This window comes from Oncorhynchus mykiss, chromosome 16 (genome assembly GCF_057628025.1).
Source record: "Oncorhynchus mykiss isolate SJ-2025 chromosome 16, ASM5762802v1, whole genome shotgun sequence".
Classification (NCBI taxonomy): Eukaryota; Metazoa; Chordata; class Actinopteri; order Salmoniformes; family Salmonidae; genus Oncorhynchus; species Oncorhynchus mykiss.
The window spans coordinates 1,287,260-1,310,569 of NC_143037.1; the positions used below are offsets into that span (position 1 = coordinate 1,287,260).

At 47.9% G+C, this 23,310-nt stretch overlaps 1 protein-coding gene across 6 annotated transcripts in view; it reads left to right on the forward strand.

The window, feature by feature from the left end:
- Window positions 1–23,310, forward strand: part of lyst (lysosomal trafficking regulator) — a 246,824-nt gene that overhangs the window by 29,417 nt on the left and 194,097 nt on the right. For all 6 annotated transcript variants that reach the window (XM_090201712.1, XM_090201714.1, XM_090201715.1 and 3 more), the window contains exons 4-5: window positions 13,376–13,574; window positions 21,084–21,174. In XM_090201712.1, coding sequence (XP_090057838.1) covers window positions 13,376–13,574; window positions 21,084–21,174 — 290 coding nt within the window. The remainder of the gene's footprint in view (window positions 1–13,375; window positions 13,575–21,083; window positions 21,175–23,310) is intronic.

Genomic DNA, 23,310 nt, shown 5'->3' on the forward strand with positions numbered 1-23,310 from the left:
GATCAGAGAACTAGCTGACACCAGAGGGTGTTCTGTGTTTTAAAGCTTTGTTCCAACAATTGGTAGGTCCCTTTAGAAAACCTGGAGAATAGACGGGTTTTAGATGCGTTTCTCTTCAGTTAGCTGAACTGCTGGGCAGGCGAAGAGCGACAGTAAAGTAAATGAGCTAATGTACTGCAGGACCATAGTTGGTGTGACTAATGTGTAGGCTACTGAAATGGTTTAAAACACAGATTTGTTTTGATGGTCTGCAATTTTGAAAATGCCTATTTCTGAAAGCTAATGCGACCCCTGAAGACAAGTCTGATGGATGTTTGTCTGTAACCCTCCTGTTACCCAACAGAAGTCTGGATGTTTGTCTGTAACCCTGCTGTTACACAACAGAAGTCTGGATGTTTGTCTGTAACCCTCCTGTTACACAACAGAAGTCTGGATGTTTGTCTGTAACCCTCCTGTTACACAACAGAAGTCTGGATGTTTGTCTGTAACCACGTTGTTACACAACAGAAGTCTGGATTAGACGTTGACTGATTATTTCTCTCTATACCGTTTGTATTTCATGTACCTTTTGTCGATGTGTTGCTGGTTCGAGCCCAGGTAGGGGCGAGGAGGGGGACGGAAGCTATACTGTTACCCTGGCAATACTAAAGTGCCTAGAAGAACATCCAATAGTCAAAGGTTAATGAAATACAAATGGTATAGAGGGAAATAGTCCTATAATTCCTATAATAACTACAACCTAAAACTTCCTACCCGGGAATATTGAAGTCTCATGTTAAAAGGAACCACCAACTTTCATATGTTCTCATGTTCTGAGCAAGGAACAGAAACGTTAGCTTTTTCACATGGCACATATTGCGCTTTTACTTCTCCAACACTTTGTTTTAGCATTATGTAAACCAAATTGAACATGTTTCATTATTTATTTGAGGCTAAATTGATTTTTATTGATGTATTATATTAAGTTAAAATAAGTGTTCATTCAGTATTGTTGTAATTGTCATTATTACAAATTTAAAAAATAATCTGTTAATCTGTATCGGCTTTTTTTGGTCCTCCAATAATTGGTATCGGTATTGTCGAAGAAAAATCATAATCGGTTGACCTCTAATACTAATAATAAAATGCATATATTAGCATCTGGGACAGAGTAGGAGGCAGTTACTCTGGGCACGCTATTCATCCAAAAGTGAAAATGCTGCCCCCTATCCCAAAAGAGTTAACATATTTCTCATCCTTCGTTAGCACTTCATGACTACAGATGTGAGTGCTGCGGTCGCTAGTCATTTAGGCAGGCTGCCTTAGTGTTCTTGGGCACAGGGACTATGGTGGTCTGCTTGAACCATGTTAGTATTACAGACTCAGACAGGAAAAGGTTGAAAAATGTCAGTGAAGACACTTGCCATTTGGTCAGCGCATGCTCGGAGTACATGTCTGGCCCTGCGGCCTTGTGAATGTTGACCTGTTTAAAAGTCTTACTCACATCGGCTACGGAGAGTGTGATGACACAGTCATCTAGAACAGCTGGTACTCTCAAGCATGCTTCAGTGTTGCTTGCCTCGAAGCGAGCATAGAAGTAAGAGCTTGCCTGGTAGGTTCGCGTCACTGGGCAGCTCCGACGAGCGTCGGAGTCTGTGTTGTAGGATTCAATCTTAGTCCTGTATTGACGCTGCTTTTTGATGGTTCGTTGGAGGGCATAGGGAGACTTCTTAAAAGCTTCCGGGCCAGAGTCCCGCTCCTTGAAAGCGGCAGCTCTACCCTTTTAGCTCAGCGTGGATGTTGCCTGTAATCCATGGCTTCTGGTTAGGGTATGTACGTACAGTCACTGTGGGGACGACGTCATCAATGCACTTATTTATGAAGCCAGTGACTGATGTGGTGTATTCCTCAATGCCATCAGAAGAATCCCGGAACATTCCAGTCTGTGATAGTAAAACAGTCCTGTAGCTTAGCATCTGCTTCATCTGACCACTTTTTTTTGGTGCTTCCTGCTTTAATTTTTGCTTGTAAGCAGGAATCGGGAGGATAGTATTAGTCAGATTTGCCAAATGTAGGGCGAGGGAGAGCTTTGTGCATCTCTGTGTGGAGTAAAGGTGGTCTAGAGTTTTTTTTCTTTTCTCCTCTGTTTCCACATTTAACATGCTGGTAGAAATGAGGTAAAACCAAATTAAGTTTCCCTGCATTAAAGTCCCTGGCCACAAACCAATCAACCCAATTTTGACAAATAAAATTGGTTAATTGTCTGAACCCAGTTGGTTTGATTACTTTAAAATGGTGGAGCAAGTAGAGCTCTTTATCTGTTTTAAAGGGTGTGGTCTTTATGCGTGTGGTCTTTATGGGTGTGGTCTTTATGGGTAACGTGACGTATCAGCAGTGATTGATTGGTGTTGTAGAACTAATGTCACACACAGTGGTGGTGCTCTCTGGGCAGAGTAACCACTCTCTAGATTGTGTGGTATAACAAGGGTCAAAGCATCAACAGTTGTCTTCTACGCAGTTAAAATGTTTGCTGTGTCATTTGTAGCTGTTTAGTCGACCACCAGTTACAGCTTTGTGTTTTGTAAGTTTCAGATGCACTTTCTTTAGCAGTAGGAACAGCCGGTTGTGGTTGTGGGGAGTTGGAGTTGTCATAGTGGTGTCATTCTTCTAACTCGCCATAGGCGCGCGCACACACACCGTTCCTCTCTTAGCTAGCTCCCCATAGGCCAACCCCCCCCCCCTCCCCCCACACACACACACACAATTTAACACACATACACACCGTTCCTCTCTTAGCTAGCTCCCCATAGGCCAACCCCCCCCCCCCCCCACACACACACACACACACACACACAACTTAACACACACACACACACACCGTTCCTCTCTTAGCTAGCTCCCCATAGGCCAACCCCCCCCCCACACACACACACACACACACACACACACACACACACACACACACACACACACACACACACACACACACACACACAACTTAACACACGTACACACCGTTCCTCTCCTAGCTAGCTCCCCAGAGGTTAGCCCTCTCCTAGCTAGCTCCCCAGAGGTTAGCCCTCTCCTAGCTAGCTCCCCAGAGGTTAGCCCTCTCCTAGCTAGCTCCCCAGAGGTTAGCCCTCTCCTAGCTAGCTCCCCAGAGGTTAGCCCTCTCCTAGCTAGCTCCCCAGAGGTTAGCCCTCTCCTAGCTAGCTCCCCAGAGGTTAGCCCTCTCCTAGCTAGCTCCCCAGAGGTTAGCCCTCTCCTAGCTAGCTCCCCAGAGGTTAGCCCTCTCCTAGCTAGCTCCCCAGAGGTTAGCCCTCTCCTAGCTAGCTCCCCAGAGGTTAGCCCTCTCCTAGCTAGCTCCCCAGAGGTTAGCCCTCTCCTAGCTAGCTCCCCAGAGGTTAGCCCTCTCCTAGCTAGCTCCCCAGAGGTTAGCCCTCTCCTAGCTAGCTCCCCAGAGGTTAGCCCTCTCCTAGCTAGCTCCCCAGAGGTTAGCCCTCTCCTAGCTAGCTCCCCAGAGGTTAGCCCTCTCCTAGCTAGCTCCCCAGAGGTTAGCCCTCTCCTAGCTAGCTCCCCAGAGGTTAGCCCTCTCCTAGCTAGCTCCCCAGAGGTTAGCCCTCTCCTAGCTAGCTCCCCAGAGGTTAGCCCTCTCCTAGCTAGCTCCCCAGAGGTTAGCCCTCTCCTAGCTAGCTCCCCAGAGGTTAGCCCTCTCCTAGCTAGCTCCCCAGAGGTTAGCCCTCTCCTAGCTAGCTCCCCAGAGGTTAGCCCTCTCCTAGCTAGCTCCCCAGAGGTTAGCCCTCTCCTAGCTAGCTCCCCAGAGGTTAGCCCTCTCCTAGCTAGCTCCCCAGAGGTTAGCCCTCTCCTAGCTAGCTCCCCAGAGGTTAGCCCTCTCCTAGCTAGCTCCCCAGAGGTTAGCCCTCTCCTAGCTAGCTCCCCAGAGGTTAGCCCTCTCCTAGCTAGCTCCCCAGAGGTTAGCCCTCTCCTAGCTAGCTCCCCAGAGGTTAGCCCTCTCCTAGCTAGCTCCCCAGAGGTTAGCCCTCTCCTAGCTAGCTCCCCAGAGGTTAGCCCTCTCCTAGCTAGCTCCCCAGAGGTTAGCCCTCTCCTAGCTAGCTCCCCAGAGGTTAGCCCTCTCCTAGCTAGCTCCCCAGAGGTTAGCCCTCTCCTAGCTAGCTCCCCAGAGGTTAGCCCTCTCCTAGCTGGCTCCCCAGAGGTTAGCCCTCTCCTAGCTAGCTCCCCAGAGGTTAGCCCTCTCCTAGCTAGCTCCCCAGAGGTTAGCCCTCTCCTAGCTAGCTCCCCAGAGGTTAGCCCTCTCCTAGCTAGCTCCCCAGAGGTTAGCCCTCTCCTAGCTAGCTCCCCAGAGGTTAGCCCTCTCTCATCACATGCCTTTTTGATCCACTGATCAACTCTCCAAATCTGGAAAAGGTGAAATTTCCATTTTATGGAATTTTCTGCTAAAAACAGGACCGGCAGTCATTAGGGCTGTGGAGGAAGCAGCAGATTGTATCCTTACGCCTGGATCAAACCACATTGACTGGAGGGAAAGTACCCAGACTCACACTAATCTTTGGTGGGATGAGGATGATTGTTGATTGTTTTGGCATTGGAGAGATGGAAGTGTGTGTGATAGATAGATATCACACACACATGGACTGACATAAATGTGTATTGGAAGGCTCCGTTGCATAGTGGTTAGAGCGTTGGGCCAATAACCGAAAGGTTGCTAGATCGAATCCCAGAGCTGACAAGGTAAAAATCTGTTGTTCTGCCCCTGAACAAGGCAGTTAACCCACCCTTCCCCGGTAGGCTGTCATTGTAAGTAAGAATTTGTTCTTAACTGACCTCCCTAGTTAAATGAAGGTAGGGGCTGGTGTTGCGTAGTAACGTATGAAGGGGTGTGTAACTCTATGGTGGCAGGAAGAGGATTTGTTGTGAGGCAGAAAGAGGATTTGTTGTGAGGAAGTGAGAAGTGTCACCTCAAGGTGTGTTGGGGGACTGAAGTGTCTTTAGCTTGAACTGTTTCAAGAAATCCTGTCACAATATCAGACTTTCTTTACTTAATATATTTTCCTGCGTTTATATTTGCATCCAGTTGTCAAATAGTTTCATTCCTATTCAAGAACGTATTTTGTAAGTAATAACTTTAACAACGTATGTTGTAATAACTATGAAATTATCTGAATGTGAATATAATGTGAGAATGTGTGTCTGTGGTGGAGACTAGAGGTCGACCGATTTAATCGGAATGGGCAATTTTAATTAGGGCCGATTTCAAGTTTTCATAACAATCGGAAATCGGTATTTTTGGGCGCCGATTTTTATTTATTTATTATTATATATATTTTTACACCTTTATTTAATCTTTATTTAACTAGACAAGTCAGTTAAGAACACATTTCTTATTTTCAATGACGGCCTAGGAACGGTGGGTTAACTGCCTTGTTCAGGGGCAAAAAGATTTTTACCTTGTCAGCTCGGGGGATTCAATCTTGCAACCTTACAGTTAACTAGTCCAACGCTCTAACCACCTGCCTCTCATTGCACTCCACAAGGAGACTGCCTGTTACACGAATGCAGTAAGTTGCTAGCTAGCATTAAACTTATCTTATAAAAAACAATCAATCATAACCACTAGTTAACGACACATGGTTGATGATATTATCTAGCGTGTCCTGTGTTGCATATAATCTAACTGAGCATTCAAGTATCTAAGTATCTGACTGAGCGGTGGTAGGCAGAAGCAGACGCGTAAACATTCATTCAAACAGCACTTTAGTGCGTTTTGCCAGGAGCTCTTCGTTGTGCTTCAAGCATTGCGCTGTTTATGACTTCAAACCTATCAACTCCTGAGATGAGGCTGGTGTGACCGAAGTGAAATGGCTGGCTAGTTAGCGCGCGCTAATAGCGTTTCAAACTTCATTTGCTCTGAGCCTTGGGGTGGTTGTTTCCCTTGCTCTGCATGGGTAACTCTGCTTCGATGTGGTGGCTGTTGTCATTGTGTTGCTGGTTCGAGCCCAAGGAGGAGCAAGGAGAGCGACGAAAGCTATACTGTTACAATGGCAATACTAAAGTGCCTATAAGAACATCCAATAGTCAAAGGTTAATGAAAATCAAATAGTATAGAGAGAAATAGTCCTATAAATACTATATTAACTACAACCTAAAACCTCTTACCTTGGAATATTGAAGACTCATGTTAAAAGGAACCACCAGCTTTCATATGTTCTCATGTTCTGAGCAAGGAACTGAAACGTTAGCTTTCTTACATGGAACATATTGCACTTTTACGTTCTTCTCCAACACTTTGTTTTCATGTGGAGGCCAGGGCTCGTGTGGAGGCCAGGGCTCGTGTGGAGGCCAGGGCTCGTGTGGAGGCCAGGGCTCGTGTGGAGGCCAGGGCTCGTGTGGAGGCCAGGGCTCGTGTGGAGGCCAGGGCTCGTGTGGAGGCCAGGGCTCGTGTGGAGGCCAGGGCTCGTGTGGAGGCCAGGGCTCGTGTGGAGGCCAGGGCTCGTGTGGAGGCCAGGGCTCGTGTGGAGGCCAGGGCTCGTGTGGAGGCCAGGGCTCGTGTGGAGGCCAGGGCTCGTGTGGAGGCCAGGGCTCGTGTGGAGGCCAGGGCTCGTGTGGAGGCCAGGGCTCGTGTGGAGGCCAGGGCTCGTGTGGAGGCCAGGGCTCGTGTGGAGGCCAGGGCTCGTGTGGAGACCAGGGCTCGTGTGGAGACCAGGGCTCGTGTGGAGGCCAGTGTGGAGGCCAGGGCTCGTGTGGAGGCCAGGGCTCGTGTGGAGGCCAGGGCTCGTGTGGAGGCCAGGGCTCGTGTGGAGGCCAGTGTGGAGGCCAGTGTGGAGGCCCGGGCCCGTGTGGAGACCAGTGTGGAGGCCCGGGCCCGTGTGGAGACCAGTGTGGAGGCCAGGGCTCGTGTGGAGACCAGTGTGGAGGCCAGGGCTCGTGTGGAGACCAGTGTGGAGGCCCGGGCTGTTTTAAAGCTAGATTTTTTGGTGGTCCAGACTCGTTGATGTTGAGGCTAGAGTTGCATCCAGAAGTGGCACCATATTCCCCATAGTGGGGACGGCAGGGTAGCCTAGTGGTTAGAGCGTTGGACTAGTAACCGGAAGGTTGCAAGTTCAAATCCCCGAGCTGACAATGTACAAATCTGTCGTTCTGCCCATACCATAACCCTCTACTCTGTTCCTGCCTGCCTGCCTGCCCATACCATAACCCCACCTCCACCAGGGGGCACTCTGTTCCTGCCTGCCCATACCATAACCCCACCTCCACCAGGGGGCACTCTGTTCCTGCCTGCCCATACCATAACCCCACCTCCACCAGGGGGCACTATTCTCAACGTTGACATCAGCAAAATGCTCGCCCACACAACACCATACTGTCTGCCATCTATCTACCTGTGATAGTTGAAACTGGGATTAATCTGTGAAGAGGACACTTCTCCAGCCATTTGCCCATTTGAAGTCAGTTAAGACGCTGCACTGCAGCCAGGTCAAGACCCTGGTGAGGACAACGAGCACGCAGATGACACGTTTTCTGACAGCTTGTACAGAAATTCTTCGGTTGTGCAAACCTACAGTTTCATCATCTGTCCGGGTGGCTGTTCTCAGACGATCCCACAGGTGAATTAGCCAGATGTGGAGGTCCTGGGCTGCGGTTGTGAGGCTGGTTGGACGTAAATTCTCTTAAACGACATTGAAGGTGGCTTATGGCACATTAAATTCTCTGGCAACAGAGAGTGGACATTCATGCTGTCAGCATGCCAATTGCAACTTTACTCTCAACTTGAATCTTGAGACATCGACTTGTGTGACAATAATAAAGGAGGGGAGCTGGAGTTTAGCGTTCTCTCTCGCTACAATTTGGCTCTGGTACTGCTCAGCCACAAGCTCTGGTACTGCTGAGCCACAAGCTCTGAGCCACAAGATCTGATACTGCTGAGCCACAAGATCTGATACTGCTCAGCCACAAGCTCTGGTACTGCTCAGCCACAAGCTCTGGTACTGCTCAGCCACAAGCTCTGGTACTGCTCAGCCACAAGCTCTGGTACTGCTCAGCCACAAGCTCTGGTACTGCTCAGCCACAAGCTCTGGTACTGCTCAGCCACAAGCTCTGGTACTGCTCAGCCACAAGCTCTGGTACTGCTGAGCCACAAGCTCTGGTACTGCTGAGCCACAAGCTCTGGTACTGCTCAGCCACAAGCTCTGGTACTGCTCAGCCACAAGCTCTGGTACTGCTGAGCCACAAGCTCTGGTACTGCTGAGCCACAAGCTCTGGTACTGCTGAGCCACAAGCTCTGGTACTGCTCTGGTACTGCTCTGGTACTGCTCAGCCACAAGCTCTGGTACTGCTCAGCCACAAGCTCTGGTACTGCTCAGCCACAAGCTCTGGTACTGCTCTGGTACTGCTGAGCCACAAGCTCTGGTACTGCTCTGGTACTGCTCTGGTACTGCTCATGTCCTTCATCACTTATTTTAATTAGGCTTATTCGGTTGGATTCATTTAGCCAATAATGTGCTGAGATGTTGGTACGAGTCGACCAAGAAATAGGTCACAGCCTGTGTAATTGTTGGCAAGAAAATGAATGATCCCATGTGCACCAGAGACCGTTTCTAATCAGGCTATTGGAAGAAAATAAGTAGTCTGAGTCGTACAGTACTAAAGACAGAAGTAGAGTCTGAGTCGTACAGTACTAAAGACAGAAGTAGTGTGAGTCATACAGTACTAAAGACAGAAGTAGTGTGAGTCATACAGTACTAAAGACAGAAGTAGTCTGAGTCATACAGTACTAAAGACAGAAGTAGTGTGAGTCATACAGTACTAAAGACAGAAGTAGTGTGAGTCATACAGTACTAAAGACAGAAGTAGTGTGAGTCATACAGTACTAAAGACAGAAGTAGTGTGTCATACAGTACTAAAGACAGAAGTAGTGTGAGTCATACAGTACTAAAGACAGAAGTAGTCTGAGTCATACAGTACTAAAGACAGAAGTAGTGTGAGTCATACAGTACTAAAGACAGAAGTAGTGTGAGTCATACAGTACTAAAGACAGAAGTAGTCTGAGTCATACAGTACTAAAGACAGAAGTAGTGTGAGTCATACAGTACTAAAGACAGAAGTAGTCTGAGTCATACAGTACTAAAGACAGAAGTAGTGTGAGTCATACAGTACTAAAGACAGAAGTAGTGTGAGTCATACAGTACTAAAGACAGAAGTAGTGTGAGTCATACAGTACTAAAGACAGAAGTAGTGTGAGTCATACAGTACTAAAGACAGAAGTAGTGTGAGTCATACAGTACTAAAGACAACAGTAGTCTGAGTCTGGAACAGTATTAAAGACAGCAGTAGTCTGAGTCGTACAGTACTAAAGACAGAAGTAGTCTGAGTCGTACAGTACTAAAGACAGCAGTAGAGTCTGAGTCTGGAACAGAGTTAAAGACAGAAGTAGAGTCTGAGTCGTACAGTACTAAAGACAGAAGTAGAGTCTGAGTCTTACAGTACTAAAGACAGCAATAGAGTCTGAGTCTGGAACAGAGTTAAAGACAGTAGTCTGAGTCTGGAACAGTACTAAAGACAGAAGTGGAGTCTGAGTCTGGAACAGACTTAAAGTTGTGTGTAAAATGTGAGACCGTTACAACTGAATTATCTGATCATTAAAAACATTAGAGATGCGATGTCAGGTTGGTGGATGTCAGGAACCGAAATGCATCGGTGAAAGAGCCGTTCATTTGGCTCCCTGATTTACAGACTGCTAATACTGGTTCTGAGATCAAAACAACGATTATCTGCGGATCTGCTGTAAAATAATTCTCTAAAGAATCCTCACTGCAGAAAGAGTAAACAGAGGCCATCTGACATCATGGTAACCTACCGTTTGGCTCGCTGAAAAGACTCGATGTCCATCACCGTTTCTGACTGCTCAACTCCACTCACAAACTCTGGCGCTAATGGGTCAACTACGCCCCCTGCCGCGCCCCCTAATCAAGCCCCCTGCCACGCCCCCTGCCGCGCCCCCTGTCAAGCCCCCTGCCGCGCCCCCTGTCAAGCCCCCTGCCACGCCCACCACCTACCCCCCCCCTTTTTGACAATAGAATAGGGTGCCATTCTGGACATAAGCCTCAGTCATACATTCAGGCTGGTTGATAACAGAGCTTAGCGTTTTTACTTGGGTTTAGAGCACGAAGACATGAACACAACACTGCCTTCCCGTCTATCTGTTTTTTCCTGCTTTTAAGATGTTTTACCTTCAAGGCTGTGGATATTTAGGGATATTAGGATGAGAGGGTTCAAAGCCCTCAATCTTGGTCTCAGGAGATATGATGATGTTTCTATTTTCAGTTAATTTGTTCTTCAGGTTAGGAAGCGCTGGTCTAGTGGGATTTTATGTGTAAACAACTCTAACACAAAATGCACACAGAGGTTTAGATGTTTATTTTGTGAGGAACCTATTTGAGAACATGTGAAGAACAGAGCTGTCATGTAATTTCTACTTTAATGAAATTACACAGGTCAGCTGGCATACTGTGTTCTCTACTCTCTTTCTGTCTCTCTCTACTGTCTCTGCAGTCTGTCCCTGTCTACTGTCTCTGTCTACTGTCTCTGTAGTCTGTCTCTCTCTACTGTCTCTGCAGTCTCTCTCTCTCTACTGTCTCTGCAGTCTCTCTCTCTCTACTGTCTCTGCAGTCTCTCTCTCTACTGTCTCTGCAGTCTCTCTCTCTACTGTCTCTGCAGTCTCTCTCTCTACTGTCTCTGCAGTCTCTCTCTCTACTGTCTCTGCAGTCTCTCTCTCTACTGTCTCTGCAGTCTCTATAGTATGTCTGTCTACTGTCTCTATAGTATGTCTCTCTCTACTGTCTCTATAGTATGTCTCTCTCTACTGTCTCTATAGTATGTCTCGCTCTACTGTCTCTGCAGTCTCTCTCTCTACTGTCTCTACTGTATCTCTACTGTCTCTATAGTATGTCTGTCTACTGTCTCTATAGTATGTCTGTCTACTGTCTCTATAGTATGTCTCTCTCTACTGTCTCTACTGTCTGTCTACTGTCTCTATAGTATGTCTCGCTCTACTGTCTCTGCAGTGTCCAATTTACAGTAGCTATTACAACAACTAAAATACCATGCTATTGTTTGAGGATAATGCACAACAACAAAACAATTACCACAGCAACTGATTTGATACATTCACCTCTGAAGGTAAATAATGTACCGTTGAAGTCAGAAGTTTACATACACCTCGGCCAAATACATTTCAACTCAGTTTTTCACAATTTCACAATTTAATCCTAGTAAAAATTCCCTGTCTTAGGAATTTTGGCCCATTCCTCCTGTCAGAGCTGGTGTAACTGAGTCAGGTTTGTAGGTCTCCTTGCACAAACACGCTTTTTAAGTTCTGCCCACAAATATTCTATAGGATTGAGGTCGGGGCTTTGTGATGGCCACTCCAATACCTTGACTTTGTTGTCCTTAAGCCATTTTGCCACAACTTTGGAAGTATGCTTGGGGTCATTGTCCATTTGGAAGACCCATTTGTGACCAATGAGATGTTGCTTCAATATATCCACATAATTTTCTTGCCTCATGAAGCCATCTATTTTGTGAAGTGCACCAGTCCCTCCTGCAGCAAAGCACCCCACAACATGATGCTGCCACCCCCGTGCTTCACGGTTGGCATGGTGCTCTTCGGCTTGCAAGCCTCCCCCTTTTTCCTCCAAACATAACGATGGTCATTATGGCCAAACAGTTCTATTTTTGTTTCATCAGACCAGAGGACAAAAAGTACGATCTTTGTCCCCATGTGCAGTTGCAAACCGTCTGGCTTTTTTATGGCGGTTTTGGAGCAGTGGCTTCTTCCTTGCTGAGTGGCATTTCAGGTTATGTCGATATAGGACTTTTTTTACTATGGCGGTATGACGGCTGCGTGGTCCTGTGATGTTTATACTTGCGTACTATTGTTTGTACAGATGAACGTGGTACCTTCAGGCAATTGTAAATTGCTCCCAAGGATGAACCAGACTTGTGGTGGTCTACAATTGTTTTGTCTGATGTCTTGGCTGATTTCTTTTGATTTTTCCATGATGTCAAGCAAAGAGGCACCGAGTTTGAAGGTCGGCCTTGAAATACAGCCACAGGTACACCTCCAATTGACTCAAATTATGTCAATTAGCCTATCAGAAGCTTTTAAAGCCATAACATCATTTTCTGGAATTTTCCAAGCTGTTTAAAGGCCCAGTCAACTTAGTGTATGTAAACGTCTGACCCACTGGAATTGTGATACAGTGAAATAATCTGTGTAAACTTTTGTTGGAAAAATGACTTGTGTCATGCACAAAGTAGATGTCCTAACCAACTTGCCAAAACTATAGTTTGTTAACAAGAAATTTGTGGAGTGGTTGAAAAACGAGTTTTAATGACTCCAACATAAATGTATGTAAACTTCCGACTTCAACTGTTCGTACTTTCAGTAATCTTGCTCTGATTTGTCATCCTGAGAGTCCCAGGGAGAAAATGTAGTGTGGTTTTGTTTGAAATTCAAAATGTAGGAACTTGGTTCTGCTGTCTCTGGCTCCATCCCAATCTGATTTGACATGTGTGTCTTTATTATGGCCATACATTTGGCAGGACGTTGGGAAGTGCAGCTCAGTTTCCACCTCACTCGACCTCAATGCAATTGAGATAGTTTGGGATGAGTTGGACTGCAGAGTGAAGGAAAAGCAGCCAGCAAGTGCTAAGTATATGTGGGAACTCCTTCGACAGTTGGGAAAGCATTCCAGGTGAAGCTGGTTGAGAGAATTCCAAGAGTGTGCAAAGCTGTCATCAAGGCAAAGGGTGGCTACTTTGAAGAATTTCAAATCTAAAATATATTTTGTATGCTTTTAACACTTTTTTTTTGGTTACTACACGATTCCATGTGTTATTTCATAGTTTTGAAGTAAAAAAATAAATAAAACCCTTGAATGAAAAAGGTGTCCCAAACCTTTGACTGGTACTGTAGTTGTAAACTGAGTGGGCCAGTAACAGGGACTTCCTGACTGATGTTCTCTCTACATGTGAATGTAAACTGAGTGGGCCAGTAACAGGGACTTCCTGACTGATGTTCTCTCTACATGTGAATGTAAACTGAGTGGGCCAGTAACAGGGACTTCCTGACTGATGTTCTCTCTACATGTGAATGTAAACTGAGTGGGCCAGTAACAGGGACTTCCTGACTGATGTTCTCTCTACATGTGAATGTAAACTGACTGACTGATGTTCTCTCTACATGTGAATGTAAACTGACTGACTGATGTTCTCTCTACATGTGAATGTAAACTGACTGACTGATGTTCTCTCTACATGTGAATGTAAACTGACTGACTGATGTTCTCTCTACATGTGAATATGTTCTTTCTGTCCATAGTTCTGATATGAGTGGGGCCAGTAACACTCTGGCGAGGGAGTTCCTCACCGACGTTCACCAGCTTTGCAGCGCCGTGGCTCAGAGGGCGGAGTCACGGGGAGAGGAGGACGAGGAGAGTCACATGGTTGCTCTGGGCGAATACCTGGTCAGGGGCAGGGGCTTCTTGCTGCTCAGCGCCCTGGACTCCATCATCGACCAGGTGAGATTCACCTGTACACTCTCTCACACACACTCTCTCACACACACACACACACTCTCTCACACACACACACACACACTTGGCCTTAGTACACACATGCACATCCATCCAATGCTTCCAACCCCCTCAGCTATTCTCCTGACACAATGCCGTTGGGGGGGAATGTCCTAGCGTGCCGTTGGGGGGGAATGTCCTAGCGTGCCGTTGGGGGGGAATATCCTAGCGTGCCGTTGGGGGGGAATGTCCTAGCGTGCCGTTGGGGGGAATATTCTAGCGTGCCGTTGGGGGGGAATGTCCTAGCGTGCCGTTGGGGGGGAATGTCCTAGCGTGCCGTTGGGGGAGAATGTCCTAGCGTGCCGTTGGGGGGGAATGTCCTAGTCCTATTTCCGTGATCTTTTATTTATTTTATGAAACATGGGACCAACACTCTACCATAAGCCGCCTCCAACGTCGTTTTAGAGGATTTGGCGGTATGTCCAACCGGCCCCACAACCGCAGACCATGTGTAACCAGGCCAGGCCAGGACCTCCACATCCGGCTTCTTCACCTGTGGGATCCTTTGAGATCAGCCATCTGGAGATCTGATGAAACTGTGGGTTTTGCACAACCAAAGAATTTCTGCACAAACTGTCAGAAACCGTCTCAGGGAAGCTCATCTGCGTGATCGTCGTCCTCACCGGGGTCTTAACCGGACCAGTGACTTCGATGGACACAGGCTGGAGAAGTGTCCTCTTCACGGATGATTCCTGGTTTCAACTGTACTGGGCAGATGGCAGATGGCAGACCACGTGTGTGGGTGAGCGGTTTGCTGATGTCAACGTTGTGAACAGAGTGGCCCATGGTGGCAGTGGGGTTATGTTATGGGCAGGCATAAGCTACAGTGGGGAGAACAAGTATTTTATACACTGCCGATTTTGCAGGTTTTCCTACTTACAAAGCATGTAGAGGTCTGTAATTTTTATCATAGGTACACTTCAACTGTGAGAGACGGAATCTAAAACAAAGATCCAGAAAATCACATTTGTATGATTGTTAAGTAATTAATTAGCATTTTATTGCATGACAGAAGTATTTGATACATCAGAAAAGTAGAACTTAATATTTGGTACAGAAACCTTTGTTTGCAATTACAGAGATCATACGTTTCCTGTAGTTCTTGACCAGGTTTGCACACACTGCAGCAGGGATTTTGGCCCACTCCTCCATACAGACCTTCTCCAGATCCTTCAGGTTTCGGGGCTGTCACTGGGCAATAAGGACTTTCAGCTCCCTCCAAAGATTTTCTATTGGGTTCAGGTCTGGAGACTGGCTAGGCCACTCCAGGACCTTGAGATGCTTTTTACGGAGCCACTCCTTAGTTTCCCTGGCTGTGTGTTTCCGCTCGTTGTCATGCTGGAAGACCCAGCCACGACCCAATGCTCTTACTGAGGGAAGGAGGTTGTTGGCCAAGATCTCGCGATACATGGCCCCATCCATCCTCCCCTCAATACGGTGCAGTCGTCCTGTCCCCTTTGCAGAAAAGCATCCCCAAAGAATGATGTTTCCACCTCCATGCTTCATGGTTGGGATGGTGTTCTTGGGGTTGTACTCATCCTTCATCTTCCTCCAAATACGGCGAGTGGAGTTTAGACCAAAAAGCTCTATTTTTGTCTCATCAGACTACATGATCTTCTCCCATTCCTCCTCTGGATCATCCATATGGTCATTGGCAAACTTCAGACGGGCCTAGACATGCGCTGGCTTGAGCAGGGGGACCTTGCGTGTGCTGCAGGATTTTAATCCATGACGGTGTAGTGTGTTACTAATGGTTTTCTTTTAGACTGTGGTCCCAGCTCTCTTCAGGTCATTGACCAGGTCCTGCCGTGTAGTTCTGGGCTGATCCCTCACCTTCCTCATGATCATTGATGCCCCACGAGGTGAGATCTTGCATGAAGCCCCAGACCGAGGGTGATGGACCGTCATCTTGAACTTCTTCCATTTTCTATTAATTGCGCCAACAGTTGTTGCCTTCTCACCAAGCTGCTTGCCTATTGTCCTGTAGCCCATCCCAGCCTTGTGCAGGTCTACAATTCGATCCTTGATGTCTTTACACAGCTCTCTGGTCTTGGCCATTGTGGAGAGGTTGGAGTCTGTTTTGATTGAGTGTGTGGACAGGTGTCTTTTTATACAGGTAACGAGTTCAAACAGGTGCAGTTAATACAGGTAATTTTTTTTTTATTTTATTTTACCTTTATTTAACCAGGCAAGTCAGTTAAGAACAAATTCTTATTTTCAATGACGGCCTGGGAACAGTGGGTTAACTGCCTGTTCAGGGGCAGAACGACAGATTTGTACCTTGTCAGCTCGGGGGTTTGAACTCACAACCTTCCGGTTACTAGTCCAACGCTCTAACCACTAGGCTACCCTGCCGCCCCTAATGAGTGACAATGTGATTTTCTGGATCTTTGTTTTAGATTCCATCTCTCACAGTTGAAAAATTACAGACCTCTAAATGCTTTGTAAGTAGGAAAACCTGCAAATTTGTCAGTGTATCAAATACTTGTTCTCCCCACTGTACGTACAACGAACACAATTGCATTTTATTGATGGCGTGACGAGATCCTGAGGCCCATTGTCGTACCATTCATCCCATCACCTCATGTTTCAGCATGATAATGCACGGCTCCATGTCGCAAGGATCTGTACACAATTCCTGGAAGCTGTAAATGTCCCAGTTCTTCCATGGCCTGCATACTCACCAGACATGTCACCCATTGAGCATGTTTGGGATGCTCTGGATCAATGTGTACGACAGTGTGTTCCAGTTCTCTGTAATATCCAGTAACTTCACACAGCCATTGAAGAGGAGTGGGACAACATTCCACAGGCCACAAACAACAGCCTGATCAACTCTGTGAAGGAGATGTGTCATGCTGCATGAGGCGAATGGTCCCACCAGATTCTGACGGGTTCTCTGATCCACATACTTTTTTATTTGTATTTTTTCAAGATATCTGTTACCAAAAGATGCATGTCTGTATTCCCAGTCATGTCTCTGCCCCTCTGTCTCTGTCTCGATCTGTTACTGATCAGGGAGACAGCTCGTTTGTGTATCGATCTGTTACTGACCAGGGAGACAGCTCGCCTCTGTATCGATCTGTTACTGATCAGGGAGACAGCTCGCCTCTGTATCGATCTGTTACTGATCAGGGAGACAGCTCGTCCCTGTATCGATCTGTTACTGATCAGGGAGACAGCTAGTCTCTGTATCGATCTGTTACTGATCAGGGAGACAGCTCGTCCCTGTATCGATCTGTTACTGATCAGGGAGACAGCTCGTCTCTGTCTCGATCTGTTACTGATCAGGGAGACAGCTCGTCTGTGTATCGATCTGTTACTGATCAGGGAGACAGCTCGCCTCTGTATCGATCTGTTACTGATCAGGGAGACAGCTCGCCTCTGTATCGATCTGTTACTGATCAGGGAGACAGCTCGTCCCTGTATCGATCTGTTACTGATCAGGGAGACAGCTAGTCTCTGTATCGATCTGTTACTGATCAGGGAGACAGCTCGTCCCTGTATCGATCTGTTACTGATCAGGGAGACGGCTCGTCTGTGTATCGATCTGTTACTGATCAGGGAGACAGCTAGTCTGTGTATCGATCTGTTACTGATCAGGGAGACAGCTCGTCCCTGTCTCTACTAGCTTTCTGGATTCATGTGCTGCACAGATTTTTGCTCCGCATTCTAAATGGCACCCTATTCCCTACATAGTGCACTACTTTAGACCAGACCCCTATTCCCTATATAGTGCACTACTTTAGACCAGAGCCCTATTCCCTATATAGTGCACTACTTTAGACCAGACCCCTATTCCCTATATAGTGCATTACTTTAGACCAGACCCCTATTCCCTATATAGTGCACTACTTTAGACCAGAGCCCTATTCCCTATATAGTGCACTACTTTAGACCAGACCCCTATTCCCTATATAGTGCACTACTTTAGACCAGACCCCTATTCCCTATATAGTGCACTACTTTAGACCAGACCCCTATTCCCTATATAGTGCACTACTTTAGACCAGAGCCCTATGGCACCCTATACCTTATATAGTGCACTACTTTAGACCAGACCCCTATTCCCTATATAGTGCACTACTTTAGACCAGACCCCTATTCCCTATATAGTGCACTACTTTAGACCAGACCCCTATTCCCTATATAGTGCACTACTTTAGACCAGACCCCTATTCCCTATATAGTGCACTACTTTAGACCAGACCCCTATTCCCTATTTAGTGCACTACTTTAGACCAGAGCCCTATGGCACCCTATACCTTATATAGTGCACTACTTTAGACCAGAGCCCTATGGCACCCTATACCCTATATAGTGCACTACTTTAGACCAGACCCCTATTCCCTATTTAGTGCACTACTTTAGACCAGAGCCCTATGGCACCCTATACCCTATATAGTGCACTATTTTAGACCAGAGCCCTATGGCACCCTATACCCTATATAGTGCACTACTTTAGACCAGAGCCCTATGGCACTCTATACCTTATATAGTGCACTACTTTAAACCAGAGCCCTATGGCACCCTATATAGTGCACTATTTTAGACCAGAGCCCTATGGCACCCTATACCTTAGATAGTGCACTACTTTAGACCAGACCCCTATACCCTGTATAGTGCACTACTTTAGACCAGAGCCCTATGGCACCCTATACCCTATATAGTGCACTACTTTAGACCAGAGCCCTTATAGGGGGAAGTACACTTAGTCTTATTTGGTTTTAATTCACACGTTAAGGCACTGCATTCTCTCTCCATGATGAGGAATGCTCTGGTCGTGGGTCACAGAGGAGTAGAGAAGATATTTAGAGAGAGGCTGTCATGCACACACCACATATCCCAAGCCACGCAGTGCATAGTCACACACAGTAGGCTCTTACTGGCAGGAGGACACAGTCTAACTGACAGGGGTAAATCAAGGAGAACCAAGTAGGACACCCCATACCAGTCCCTCCTTCCACCTACTCTACTTACTGCTGCCCTTCACCTACTCTACTTACTGCTGCCCTTTACCTACTCTACTTACTGCTGCCCTTCACCTATTCTACTTACTGCTGCCCTTCACCTACTCTACTTACTGCTGCCCTGCACCTACTCTACTTACTGCTGCCCTGCACCTACTCTACTTACTGCTGCCCTGCAAGTACCTACTGCTGCCCTGCACCTACCTCACTTACTGCTGCCCTGCACCTACTCTACTTACTGCTGCCCTGCAAGTACCTACTGCGGCTCTACAAGTACCTACTGCGGCTCTACAAGTACCTACTGCGGCCCTGCAAGTACCTACTGCTGCCCTGCACCTACTCCACTTCCGGCTGCCCTGCAAGTACCTACTGCGGCTCTACAAGTACCTACTGCGGCCCTACAAGTACCTACTGCGGCCCTACAAGTACCTACTGCGGCCCTACAAGTACCTACTGCGGCCCTGCAAGTACCTACTGCGGCTCTGCAAGTACCTACTGCGGCCCTACAAGTACCTACTGCGGCCCTACAAGTACCTACTGCGGCCCTACAAGTACCTACTGCGGCCCTACAAGTACCTACTGCGGCCCTGCAAGTACCTACTGCGGCCCTGCAAGTACCTACTGCGGCCCTGCAAGTACCTACTGCGGCCCTGCAAGTACCTACTGCTGCTCTGCAAGTACCTACTGCGGCCCTGCAAGTACCTACTGCGGCCCTACAAGTACCTACTGCGGCCCTGCAAGTACCTACTGCTGCTCTGCAAGTACCTACTGCGGCCCTACAAGTACCTACTGCGGCCCTACAAGTACCTACTGCGGCCCTACAAGTACCTACTGCGGCCCTGCAAGTACCTACTGCGGCCCTGCAAGTACCTACTGCGGCCCTGCAAGTACCTACTGCGGCCCTGCAAGTACCTACTGCGGCCCTGCAAGTACCTACTGCGGCCCTGCAAGTACCTACTGCGGCCCTGCAAGTACCTACTGCGGCCCTGCAAGTACCTACTGCGGCCCTGCAAGTACCTACTGCGGCCCTACAAGTACCTACTGCGGCCCTACAAGTACCTACTGCGGCCCTACAAGTACCTACTGCGGCTCTACAAGTACCTACTGCGGCCCTGCAAGTACCTACTGCTGCCCTGCACCTACTCTACTTACTGCTGCCCTACAAGTACCTACTGCTGCCCTACAAGTACCTACTGCGGCCCTACAAGTACCTACTGCGGCCCTACAAGTACCTACTGCGGCCCTACAAGTACCTACTGCTGCCCTGCAAGTACCTACTGCTGCCCTGCACCTACTCTACTTACTGCTGCCCTACAAGTACCTACTGCGGCTCTACAAGTACCTACTGCGGCCCTGCAAGTACCTACTGCTGCCCTGCACCTACTCCACTTCCGGCTGCCCTGCAAGTACCTACTGCGGCTCTACAAGTACCTACTGCGGCCCTACAAGTACCTACTGCGGCCCTACAAGTACCTACTGCAGTCCCTGCAAGTACCTACTGCGGCCCTGCAAGTACCTACTGCGGCCCTGCAAGTACCTACTGCGGCCCTACAAGTACCTACTGCGGCCCTACAAGTACCTACTGCTGCCCTACAAGTACCTACTGCAGCCCTACAAGTACCTACTGCGGCCCTACAAGTACCTACTGCTGCCCTACAAGTACCTACTGCGGCCCTACAAGTACCTACTGCTGCCCTACAAGTACCTACTGCTGCCCTACAAGTACCTACTGCGGCTCTACCCTGGATGGTTAAAGCCTGATTTCTACATTACACAAACGCGCGTGTGCCTTATGCGAAATGGCAATTCTGCATAGTTGCATCATTTCACACTTTTTGGGGCGTCACACAGCTGCGTGCTTTTGCTACGCAAATATGCAAAACGGTCATTTTGTGTAGCTACCTGGGTTCTGGTGTTGCGTACTGGCTTGGGATAGGAATTAGGTTGAACTCTTTATGTAAACCTGCTGCTCTCTCTGCTGCCACAGGAAGATACCTGTTCAGCAGGAGGAAGCATTTTCATGTCCAGCCTCAACTTCTCTCTGGTTCCCTGGCCAGTGGATGTCCTCTGCTTTCCTCCAGGGTTGCTTGTGCTGGATGTCCTGAGTGACTGAGTGAACATGAGGACATACAAGGAGAGAGAGAATTTCCTAGAAAGTCTCTCTCATTCTGCCCGGACCTATACAGTCATTTGTCTGGACTGTTAGTGGGATGGCGTGATATTACTTCAGAAGGTGTGAACAGAGCGAGAGAGAAGTAGAATCTTCTAGCTAACTAAGACTGTCTGTATGTCTGTCCCTGTATGAGCTGACATGTAGAGAGAGAGAGAGAGAGAATATTCTAGCTAACCGAGACGCTGTCTCCCTGTAGAAGCTGACCTGTAGAGAGAGGGAGAATATTCTAGCTAACCGAGACTCTCTCCCTGTAGAAGCTGACGTGTAGAGAGAGAGAGAATATTCTAGCTAACCGAGACTCTCTCTCTGTAGGAGCTGACCTGTCGAGAGGAGCTGCTAACCCTGCTGCTGTCTCTACTGCCACTGGTCTGGAAGATACCTGTTCAGGAGGAGAAGGCCCCAGGTAGGTCCTCCACACTACACACCTTCATCACTAACACACACAGCCTTCACAGTGTACACCTGCTACCTGTAAAACACCAGGTAGGTCCTCCACACTACACACCTTCATCACTAACACACACAGCCTTCACAGTGTACACCTGCTACCTGTAAAACACCAGGTAGGTCCTCCACACTACACACCTTCATCACTAACACACACCGCCTACACAGTGTACACCTGCTACCTGTAAAACACCAGGTAAAACCAACCTAACTACCTAAACTACTGGTGACTTCCTCTACCATGTGTCCTAACACACATCTATACAACTGTAACAAAACTACTGGTGACTTCCTCTACCATGTGTCCTAACACACATCTATACAACTGTAACAAAACTACTGTTGACTTCCTCTACCATGTGTCCTAACACACATATCTATACAACTGTAACAAAACTACTGTTGACTTCCTCTACCATGTGTCCTAACACACATATCTATACAACTGTAACAAAACTACTGTTGACTTCCTCTACCATGTGTCCCAACACACATCTATACAACTGTAACAAAACTACTGTTGACTTCCTCTACCATGTGTCCGAACACAACCCAGGAGTGGATGGATTGATGGATATTGTAGCTGTAAACATTGATGTATTCTAGTTTAAGAAAGCAGTGAGTTATATAGAACAACAGTTATACAACCCAACAGTGAGTGGTTGGATGGATGGATGGTTGGATAGATGGTTGCCTATTGGAGCTGTGGATGGATGGTTTCCTAATAGAGCTGTGGATGGATGGATTTATGGTTGCCTACTGGAGCTGTGGATGGATGGTTGGATGGATGGTTGCCTACTGGAGCTATGGATGGATGGATGGTTGCCTACTGGAACGTTGCCTACTGGAGCTGTGGATGGATGGTTGCCTACTGGAGCTGCGGATGGATGGTTGCCTACTGGAGCTGTGGATGGATGGATGGTTGCCTACTGGAGCTGTGGATGGATGGATGGTTGCCTACTGGAGCTGTGGATGGATGGATGGTTGCCTACTGGAGCTGTGGATGGATGGATGGTTGCCTACTGGAGCTGTGGATGGATGGATGGTTGCCTACTGGAGCTGTGGATGGATGTATGGTTGCCTACTGGAGCTGATAATGGATGGATGGATGGTTGCCTACTGGAGCTGTGGATGGATGGATAGATGGATGCCTACTGGAGCTGTGGATGGATGGATGGATGGTTGCCTACTGGAGCTGTGGATGGATGGTTGCCTACTGGAGCTGTGGATGGATGGATGCCTACTGGAGCTGAGGATGGATGGATGGATAGATGGATGCCTACAGGAGCTGTGGATGGATGGATGCCTACTGGAGCTGTGGATGGATGGATGGATGGTTGCCTACTGGAGCTGTGGATGGATGGATGGATGGTTGCCTACTGGAGCTGTGGATGGATGGATGCCTACTGGAGCTGATAATGGATGGATGGATGGATGGATAGATGGATGCCTACAGGAGCTGTGGATGGATGGATGGATGCCTACTGGAACTCAGGATGGATGGATGGATGCCTACTGGAGCTGTGGATGGATGGATGGATGGATGGATGCCTACTGGAGCTGAGGATGGATGGATGGATGGATGCCTACTGGAACTCAGGATGGATGGATGGATGCCTACTGGAGCTGTGGATGGATGGATGGATGGATGGATGCCTACTGGAGCTGTGGATGGATGGATGGATACCTACTGGAGCTGTGGATGGATGGATACCTACTGGAGCTGTGGATGGATGGATGGATGCCTACTGGAGCTGTGGATGGATGGATAGATGGATGCCTACTGGAGCTGTGGATGGATGGATAGATGGATGCCTACTGGAGCTGTGGATGGATGGATGGATACCTACTGGAGCTGTGGATGGATGGATACCTACTGGAGCTGAGGATGGATGGATGGATGCCTACTAGAGCTGTGGGTGGATGGATGGATGGATGCCTACTGGAGCTGAGGATGGATGGATAGATGGATGCCTACTAGAGCTGTGGGTGGATGGATGGATGCCTACTGGAGCTGTGGATGGATGGATGGATGCCTACTGGAGCTGAGGATGGATGGATGCCTACTGGAGCTGTGGATGGATGGATGCCT